The 10,299-nt window shown below is 55.9% G+C and overlaps 1 protein-coding gene across 1 annotated transcript; it reads left to right on the top strand.

Moving 5' to 3' along the window:
• Positions 1-5,333: 5,333 nt before the first annotated feature.
• On the top strand, positions 5,334-9,203 carry Srm (spermidine synthase). Its single transcript, XM_027947736.2, has 8 exons — positions 5,334-5,542; positions 6,049-6,169; positions 6,588-6,680; positions 7,431-7,584; positions 8,347-8,430; positions 8,501-8,646; positions 8,724-8,846; positions 8,927-9,203. The coding sequence occupies exons 1-8, from the start codon at positions 5,391-5,393 to the stop codon at positions 8,945-8,947; spliced, it is 894 nt and encodes a 297-aa protein (XP_027803537.2). The 5' UTR covers positions 5,334-5,390; the 3' UTR covers positions 8,948-9,203.
• The last annotated feature ends 1,096 nt before the right edge of the window (positions 9,204-10,299 follow it).

Below are 10,299 nucleotides of genomic sequence, written 5' to 3'. Positions count from 1 at the left end.
GTTCCTTTCTCTTCCTTTAAGAAAGAAAAAATAAATAAACAACAACAACAAAAAACCTTTTTGTCTTTTCCTGATTATAAAAGAAATTACATTGGGCTGGGGGGGAGTAGCTCAGTGATAGAGCACTCGCCTCGTATGTGCAGGGCTCTGGATTCAATTCCCAGCACTGCAAAAACAAGAGGAAAGCAAGTTTACTGTAGCAAATGTGGATGGCACAGAAAAATGCAAACAAGAAATTTAATCACCGGGTGTTGTGTATTTCCTGTGGGCTTTTTTTACTGTGCAGATGCACAGTTGTAGGGGCGTCTTCCATAGCCATGCTTTCCATGTCCATGAGCTCAGCCGGCCTGGAAGGGAAAATATTTTTTTAAATATACCCATACTGAGCAGTGGGCTTTTATGTACATAAATTAGGTATTATCTGTAACCTGGAGATGATTTGGGTATACAAGATGGGCTGGGATGTAGCTCAGTGGTAGAGCACGTGCCCAGCATACAGGAGGCCCTGACCCAGCCCTCCAGAAACGTACACAGCAGGATTTGTGGGTTCTAAGTGGATACAAATCATTTCATATGCATATTTGGGTCATCTTCAGTGGGTCCTGAGCCAGTCTCCCATATTTTTAAATTTACAGCCTTGGGTTTAAATTCCTGTTTTTCACCTTTAAAGTTTATAAGATTTTCCTCATTCTAAAGCCAACCCTCATAATCAAACATGTAGGTTTCCATTAATTTGCTTTGTATTTTGTGTGTGGGAGGGGGGTACTTAACCACTAAGCCACATCCCAGCCCTTTATTTAGAAACAAGGTCTCAATGAGTTGCTTAGGGCCTTGCTAAGTTGCTGAGACTGGCTTTGAACTCGTGATCCTCCTGCCTCAGCTTCACAAGCTGCTGCACCAGCTCTATTTTATACTATTCTGAATGCAACATTGAACTTCATAATTGTGACCAAAACTGATGATTTCTTAAGAATTCCATTTTATTTTACTGAAACAATGAAATCAACAAAGTGCAGAATACCATTATTTTTGTTACCACAAATACTTAAATTAGGAACCGTTTTCTTTGAAATTTCTCTCACAAATTATTGATGGCCAACTATGCATGACAACCTCTGGATGACAGGCTCTGGGCCAAATTAAGCCTCATGCTGCTATGGCCCTTCAGAGTAGTACTTCCTTGTCAGGAGGACAGTAAAAAGCAGCTCTGTCTGCAGATGGGCCAGCTAGGACCAGGCTGGTTGAAAGTAACAAGAAAGTCAAACTCTGAGAACAAGACAAATGTTCTCTTCCCTTTGTAAATAAGGTTTGTCCAGAGGCAGCATGGTGGCTCACGAAAGCCAGCCTCAGTTTGAACATAGGACTTCCTCCTCCCCACCCAGTGGCTCCAGCCATCACATCATCATTCCAATCAGCTGGAAGAGAGCCAAGAGCACCCAGCCTCTTTCCACTTCCCAGTGACCAGAACCTAGTCACATGGCCACAGCAAGAGGTCCTGAGAAATGTTAGTATTTCAGTCATCCATTTGCCCACCAAAAGACGCAGAATTCTGAGTACAAAATTTGGAAAAAATAAAATAGACACTGAAGGACAAGCACAGCCTCTGCCAAAAAATGGCAGACTCTACTAAATAAAATGGACGGATGGAAATTTTTAAAGGTGAGAAACGGTTTCCACTGAGGACAGCCTGAGAGGTGGGCTTCCTAAAGGAGGCATCTGGACAGTGAGGGGTAAAGAAAGCAGCCTGGGGAACTTGGGGAGCCAGCGCCACCGGCCTGTGGAGCCTGAGGGAGGCCAGTCTGGCACCACCCAGGCCAACAGGAGGTAAGTGGCCCAGACCTGGCCATGTGGTTACCAGGCTCCCACTGGGCAGACAGGAATGAAAAGTCTGTTGAAATGACTCCTGGTCCTTTATTTGAAAGGTCTCCTTACTGGTTTTGTTTTTGTGACAGTGTTATCATTTTAAGATGGGGCCAGAGACAGGAGGAGGATTTTATTGTTTTTAAAACAGGGCCTCACTAAGTTGCCCAGACTGGCCTCGAATTTGGGATCCTCCTGCCTCCTCCCAAGTTGCTAAGATTACAGGCGTGTGCCACCGCAGCCAACTAGGTCTTTTTTAAATGTCCCTTTTTTTCTGGGCACAATGGCACATGCCTGTAATCCCAGCTGCTTGAGAGGCTGAGGCAGGAGGATTGCAAGTTCAAAGCCAGCCTCAGCAAAAGCGAGGTGCTAAGCAACTCAAGTCTCTCAATAAAATATAAAAAAGGGCTGGGGATGTGGCTCAGTGGTTGAGTGCCCCTGAGTTCAATCTTCAGTAATAATAAAGCAAATACAAAAAAAAAAAAAAAGTCCCTTTTTGCAGAATAAAGTCAGCAATCAGGGCTGGGGTTGTGGCTCAGTGGTAGAGTGCTTGCCTAGCATGTGTGAGGCACTGTATTTGATTCTCAGCACCACATATAAATAAACAAAGTTCCATCAACATCTAAAAAGAAATTAAAAAAAAAAAAAGCAATCAGATCGGAGTCTCCAAAGCACTACTGGCCCATGGAAGGCCTGGGGTGGAGATGAGAGCCTTGGAGGGGCTGGAGAACAGCTGTGGCTCGGCCTGCTGGAGCCTTGTGCTCCAGTCAGGAGCTGCTCGGTGACAACCACAGAGGCCCAGGCTATGCTCTGGGAAGGGATCTGGAGGCCCCCAGCTGGAGGTAAGGAGCACTCAGAAGGGCTCCGGCTCAGGGAGGCTCTGCTGTGGCTCCCCGTGCTCAGATAACTTGCCAGATGCATTTTCCACCAAGCCAGACCATGTAATGGCCAAATTTGTTCCCACTCAGCCACAGCTGTTTGCCTGGATGAACACATAATTTTAAAATGACTCTCTTGAGTGCCAACTGCCTAATAAATCTCTCCACGACAGAGACACCTGGTGGCAGTCCCACCGAAACCATCAAAACCATTACTTTGGACAATGGCCATGGGCTCTCCTCTCCTCGCCTTCCTCCTTCCCCTTTAAAGTTACCACCACTTAGGGGTTGGGACAGTGACCCCATTAGCCAGCCAGCCATGCTTTACCACTTAAGCTCCCATGCTCCTTTCTCTGAATTGGGGAAAATGTCTCATAGGTTATCTGGTTTTCTCCTGATTTTCAGTATCTATGGTTCAGATGGGAGTGAGGCTACTTAGGGCAAAAACCACAGGTTTTCCTCCTCATGATCTGGCGTGGCATCTAGTGCTCTCCATCTGGGGACTATTTTGTCAATAGCTTTTCTAGGGCCTTTATTTCTTGAACCTGAAAAGCGTGTGCAACTCTTGCACACTCTAGCCTGAAGGCCAAGGCTCCACGGAGGGCAAAGGGTGTCACTTACAGTCTCACTTGACAATCCACATGGGGCAGCTTTGTTCAGCTTGTTAGGATGGGATGGGCATAGCCATGCACTATCTAGATAGGAATCCAAGCCAACTGGCCCACAGGATACTGGGCCTCAGACATTCACTCAGCCCATCATCTGGTGCCTCCCATCTACAGACACCATCCCTAGGCTCCTGGAGCTTAGTCCAGCTCAGGATACACACACAAGGAAACTGACCTCTACAGCCCAGAAGCGAGACTGTCTAGATGCAAGTACAGGCTACGCAAACACCTTGACCCAAGTACAGACTGGACCAACTCTACTAGCTGGGCAGAGTGACTCCACCTTATCCTTAGGTTCTGAAAGGGCTCCATGCGAACTGTCTCCTAGGAGTTTTTGGGTTTTGTTTGTTTGGGGGGTAGGACTGGGATTGAACCCTGAGGCTCTTTACTACTGAGCCACATCCCCACTCCTTTTTATTTTTTTAGATGGTTTCATTAAGTTGCTGAGGCTAACTTCAAACTTGCTATCCTCCTGCCTCAGGCTCCTGAGCTGCTGGAATTACAGATGTGTGCCACTGCGCCAGGCAGTCTCCTAGCAATTCTTCAATTGCCTTGGCTTACATCCCTCTAGAAGCATGCATGCAGTCAGCCAAGGCCCATATTGCTCTTGAAGTTACACCTACTGATACACAACATTGTGCCCTTCATCCTAGTTACAGAAACGGAAAGTCGGTTGTGATGGAACACACCTGTAATGCCAGCTCCTGGGGAGGCTGAGACAGGAGGATCATAAGTTCCAGGTGAGCCTGGGCAATTTAGCAAGACCCTCTCTTAAAATAAAATGGAAAAGGCAGGGATGTAGCTCAGTAGGAGAGTGCTTGCCTAATAGAGAACCATGGTGCTCCCACTCCAGGTGGAGGCTATAAAACGTCAGTCAAAAAAACATCACTGACACTGTCACGAAGCCCGTATTACCAGCTTCATCTCCTTCCTTGGCATTCGAACTGCGCAGAGAGCAATTAGCATTTAATATTTGGTAATTAGCATGCTTAATGTGATTCTGAGGAGTTCCTTGACATTTTTATAAAAACAGCACATTCCCGCCCACCCTTCAAAGGGCAAGACCCAATGTGTCAAAAAGAAAAAAGCATGCCAGTCTTCTGATGCTGAATATGCATGTGTTGGGACTCTTCCTGGACACTCCCAGTAAATTTAGAAACTCATTTAGAAGAGGGGAAAAAAAAACTTATTCGGCAGCCATCCGTCCAAGACGCTGGGAATCTAGGGGAAGTGGCTAAATTCAGCTTATCAAGTCACAGGCTGTGATGAACCTTTCAAATTAAAAGAAAAAAAAAATCTTCAGTGAGCCCCAACTAACCCCGGGACCCATGGCTCCACCGCGGAGCCACACCTGCGGACGCAGGAGGATACATTCTACTCCCGCCGCGGCAACATCGGAACCCTTGGTCTGACAATGTAGCCGCCCGCGCCCGCTCCTGCTGCCCACAGCCTGGAGCCCCCGCCAGCAGGTCCCAGCGCCCCAACGCTCCGCGCCTTCCCTCCGGAGTCCCCCAGCCGCTCGCCCGGGCCTGGACGGGCGGCCCTCGGCCCCTCCGGACCCCTGCGAGGGAGCGGGGCCTGGCCTGCGGGAAGCCGGAGGAGAGACCCCGGACCCCTTCCGCCCGCGCAGCCCGCCCCGGAACCCGCCCGCGACCCGGACCGCCCGGCCGCAGCCCCGGCCTGGCCCCACGTGGCCCCGGAGCAGACCGCACTACCGTGCTGTCGCCGACGGACCGCGCGCCTCAGCCAATTGGCGGCGCGCTGCGGACTGGCTGCCAATGAGCGACCGGCGAGGTCGCGCCGCCGATTCGCCGCGGGCCTGCTCCCGCTTCGCCATTGGAGGGTTAGGGCTCCGCCCCCCACCGGCAGGCCCCGCCCCTCAGGCCGGGTTAGGTTGCGGCGCGGGCGGCGGGCGGAGCTGGTCCCGTTGTGCTGCGGCTCCGCGCGGCCTGCAGTCCCGGGCCCGCGCCCCGCGCCGCCCGCAATGGAGCCCGGCCCCGACGGCCCCGCCGCCATCCGCGAGGGCTGGTTCCGCGAGACGTGCAGCCTGTGGCCTGGCCAGGCCCTGTCGCTCCAGGTGGAGCAGCTGCTCCACCACCGGCGCTCGCGGTACCAGGATATCCTTGTCTTCCGCAGGTACCGCCACCGGCTCCCAGCCAGACCGCAGCTGCCCGGCTCCGGGACCCTTGCAAGCTCTGACCCCCGCCGGCCCTCGTCCTGCCCTAATTCCGGCCCAGCCACCCCTTCTGGCCGAGCCGCTGTCCTGCCTTCCTCCTCCCGACGCCCCCCGAGCGCCCTGCCTGCCGCCCGCCCCCTGCAGAACTGTCAGAAGTTCTTAGGAACTAGGCCCTGCTCCTGCCTGGTCCCCTCCCCGCCGTGCACCCGTGCCCAGGGGCTGGGGGAGGCGTTCCATGCAGGCCTCGGGCAGGAGGCAGCCAGTGTGCGCCACGCTCCACGTGTCAGTCCCAGGACACGTCAGCCGAGGAGACCCCGAGTCCCACCCCAGACCCCACCCCGTGGGCTGGCCTGCCATCCCCGCCACGCGTCACCCTCTCTACTTACCCCTGAGACCCTGTGGCGGGGTTGGGGCACATTCCCTCACCCCAGAAGACTCAGGCCCCCGACTGTCACTCCACCCGCAGTAAGACCTACGGTAACGTGCTGGTGCTGGATGGCGTCATCCAGTGCACGGAGAGGGACGAGTTCTCCTACCAAGAGATGATAGCCAACCTGCCTCTCTGCAGCCATCCCAACCCCCGAAAGGTACCCTGCTCCAGCCCGGAGTTAGCCGTGAGTTCTGAGGAGCAGGGCTGGGCTACAAGAGGCCCCGGACATGCCCATGCCTGGCCCATGCTGCCTAGAGGCCTGTCAGAGAAAGCGCTGGCAAGGCTGAGGGGAGTCCCTGGGTGGATGGAGGCTGACGTTGCCTCTAGGGAGCAGTCCCCCCCCCCCCCCGAGCCCTGAACCTTAGAGCAACCCTGGGAGGGGCTCCCAGGAAAAGGGGACAGCCCTGGCCAGGTTGCTGAGGCTGGAAGGCATTTCTGAGAGTAGCGAATGAAGTCAGGCGGCTCGTGGCTCAGCAGAGCCCAGAACCCCCTGCTCCAGATGGTTCTGTAGGGTGGCACTGCTCCTTGCCACTCAGACCTTCAGGGCCCCTGCCTCTGACTGTCCCCCACCCCAGGTGCTGATCATCGGAGGCGGAGATGGTGGCGTCTTGCGGGAGGTGGTGAAGCACCCCTCCGTAGAGTCTGTGGTCCAGTGCGAGATTGACGAGGTGAGTGCATGCCTGCTTGTCCCGCTTCGCCCAGACCTGGCCACGCTCCCTGGGCACGGTGCTGCACCTTGCTGGGAGGATTCCGTGGGAAAATGGCACGCAGAGCTCCACGGCGCTAGTTCTTAATAGGCTCGGGACACTTCCAATTAGTAGGACTCTTTATACTGGGCCTGTTTTTAGTGCTCATTGGCTCTGCTGGGAATTGCTGGAGGTGCTGGGCTCCAGTAGTAGACAGGGGTGTCCTTTACCCTTGAAGTTACAAGTTGGAGAAGACCTCAGAGGGGGATGTGGAAGGCTTGACAGGGCTGGGGAGTGTGGCGGAGGCGGGAAGGCACAGGCCCAAGAGTGCAGGGTAATCAGGACAGGCCTCCAGGTGCAGCATTTAAGCTGGAGCCTGAGCAGAAGCCGCTGGTGGGGCGGAGACCAAACAGGATTCTTGCTGCCGGGGTCTGGCGCTGCAACCTCTGACGTAGGAAATGGAAAGCAAGCTGTGCAGCTGGGGTAGTTGGCCTGTGGGGAGGGGACAGGGATAGTGGGAGATGAGGTCTAAGCTGCAGGCAAGAGCCAGCACCCCGTTCCCATGAGGAGCTGTGTGCCAGAGTTCTCCCCATTTTAAAGGTGTGGACACTGAGGTTCCAAAAAGGAAGGGCTTGTCCAAGGTGACCAGGCTCCCAGAAGTACTCCTGGGAGTCCCACTTGACTAGCTCCAGAGCCCAACTTCCTTCCTGCTCCTTCCTGTTCCCTCCTCAGGATGTCATCCAGGTCTCCAAGAAGTTCCTGCCCAGCATGGCTGTTGGCTACTCCAGCTCAAAGCTGACCCTGCATGTGGGCGACGGTTTTGAGTTCATGAAACAGAACCAAGATGCCTTCGATGTGATCATCACTGACTCCTCGGACCCCATGGGTGAGCAAGGGCTGAGGCCTCCACACCCTCCAGCAGCTGTTGCTCTAAAGTCAGCCTCTCAGAGGAGAGGACAGGAGGGTCCCTGAGACTACAGCTATACTTTCCCTCATCAGTTGCTACCCTCCTCAAACAGGACTCAGGACAGGAGGGAAGAGACCAGGCCACTGCCCCAAGTTCACAAGTCTGGGGACCTGAGAGTGGGGATCAGACATTGGCCCACTGAGGGTCCAGTTTCTTCTTTGGCCTCCCCTCTGCCCTTGACTGGCCTACATTGGGGTGGAGAATGAGTTCTAGTCCTTTTTTTTTGGGGGGGGGGCTACCAGAAATTGAACCTGGGGACACTTGGCCACTGAGCCACATCCCCAGCCCTATTTTGTATTTTATTTAGATACAGAGTCTCACTGAGTTACCTAGCGCCTCACTTTTGCTGAGGCTGGCTTTGAACTCCCATCCTCCTGCCTCAGCCTCCTGAGCAGCTGGGATTACAGGCGTGCACCACCACGCCCCACAGGCTCTAGTCTAAAACCAAGGCGAGAGTGTTTTTCTGACCACAAGAATCCCCCCAGAATGGGATTAATTAAGTAGAGGGCCCTTCACATACTGAGGGGGTGAGCCTCACCTTGCCTGCCAGGTCCTGAATCCCACGGACCTGGGTTCCCATGTGAGCTCCACCTCTGGGCAGCTGTGAGGGCCTGTGGTGAGTTGGCAGTGGGTGGCCCCGAGGTGTGTCTCAGCCACGGTGTGTCCATCCCCTCCCTGAAGGCCCCGCGGAGAGCCTCTTCAAGGAATCCTATTACCAGCTCATGAAGACGGCGCTGAAGGAGGACGGCATCCTCTGCTGCCAGGGTGAGGCTGCCGGGAGCTGAGGGGGCAGGGGCGGGTGGCCCTGCGGGCTGACGCTGTGGGCCTCCCCCAGGCGAGTGCCAGTGGCTGCACCTGGACCTCATCAAGGAGATGCGCCAGTTCTGCAAGTCCCTCTTCCCGGTGGTGGCCTACGCCTACTGCTCCATCCCCACCTACCCCAGCGGCCAAATCGGATTCATGCTCTGCAGCAAAAACCCGGTGAGCTGGCGGCTGCCCCCAGGGCGGGCGCCGGTGGGCAGAGCCCCGCCTTGATGCCCTGTGTCCTGGGTCCCCAGAGCACCAACTTCCGGGAGCCGGCGCGGCCGCTGTCGCCGGCACAGGTGGAGCACATGGCGCTGCGCTACTACAACGCGGACGTGCACCGCGCCGCCTTCGTGCTGCCCGAGTTCGCCCGCAAGGTGAGCGCCGCCGCCGGGCTCCGGAGCCGCCTGGTGCCACGCAGCCCTGAGCGTCCCCTGACGGCCCCCTGTCCTACCAGGCCCTGAACGACGTGCGCTGACCGGAGCCGCTGCAGTGCCGCCCAGGACCGCAGACTGGACGGGGCGTCCCCAGCGTGCCCAGGCCGCGGCCCGGACCAGACCCCCGCCAGCTCTCGCCCACCGACCAAGTGTTACAGGCCCCGAATGCTGCCCGGCCTGCCCTGCTGGGCACTCTGTCTGTCTGTCTCTCTGGCGTTCCGCCCAAGCCTAGACCAGCTCTGTACAGACGTCTCTCTGCCCTCTCGCCCCTCAGCAAACACGTGTATTTATAACAAAGCTTGCCATTGTGTCCCCAACCGCCGCCAGCCCCAGCAGGAGCCCCATCTGTGGTTGTGGGTGCTCCTGTGAGTGAGGGTCTGCATGCCCCGTCCCCACTGTGACATTGGCCTGCCCCTTGACCTCTGGCCAGTGACACGACAGTCACCAAGCCAGCCCCAAATGTGTCCCAGGAAGCTGATGAGCCATTGAACCCTTATTAGCAAGGTCCCAGGCTCATACCCCTGGGCCAGGGCCTTGGGACTGACAGGGTGGGAGGTGCTGCTAAAAGGGCTTCAGTCTCTCCTGGGGCTGCCCCGAGTATCCCAGGATTTCCACCTCACAGGATGAAAAGTGCCACCCTTGCACCAGGTGGGCACTGGGTGTGACCCAGAGGGGGCTGGTTGGAACAGGGTAAGAGCTCAGTTATGTGGGGCCTGTTAAGCACATTGGGAACTTGGCCAGGTTCTGGCTCAAGCCTGAGTCAAACACTGCCTCCCCACCCCCAACCTTCAGTTCCTTCTGGAATATTCCTTTCAGCTACCCCCAGGGGTTCAGGCTGAATGCAGGGGTGGTAGTGCACAGGGCTGTTACCTCTCCAAGGTGCTGAACCTGTGGCCCTCAGTGTCCCGGGAGCCTCGTCCGTCCTCCTGCTGTCCAGGACAGGGGCTTACTGGATACAAGAGCCACCAGGAGGGACTTGGGTCCAGGTTTAGATTTGGGAACGGAGGGCCTGGCCCCACCTGCCTCTGAAGACTGGCCTGAAAAAGCCTGGTCAGGGATGGGTCCGGAGGAGGGGCTGACAAGGACCCTGGGACTAGGGAGTAGCCCTGGCTGGGGGGTGGCACTGGAATTCCTCCTCTTCCTGGGCCTCCACCTTAGGGCCCTGAGTTGACAAGAGGGATTCGGGGACATCTGGAATGATAGGGGGTGGGGAGCCAGGGCCCAGCTTCACCAGGACTCTGGCCTCAGGCCAGCTACTGCCCGTCTCGGCTCCGCCCACCCTGCTTTCCTCCCACCCCCATAGGCCCACTGGTCTCTGAGCATGTTCTGACCTTTGCCCCCACAGCAGGTCTGACCTCAGTCTAACCTTTCCCCTTTACCCCCTTAGTCCCAG

The sequence above is a fragment of the Marmota flaviventris genome, chromosome 10 (genome assembly GCF_047511675.1).
Source record: "Marmota flaviventris isolate mMarFla1 chromosome 10, mMarFla1.hap1, whole genome shotgun sequence".
Taxonomy (NCBI): domain Eukaryota; kingdom Metazoa; phylum Chordata; class Mammalia; order Rodentia; family Sciuridae; genus Marmota; species Marmota flaviventris.
Note: the sequence above shows the minus strand (reverse complement) of the source record. Positions and strands in the feature narration are given on the sequence as shown.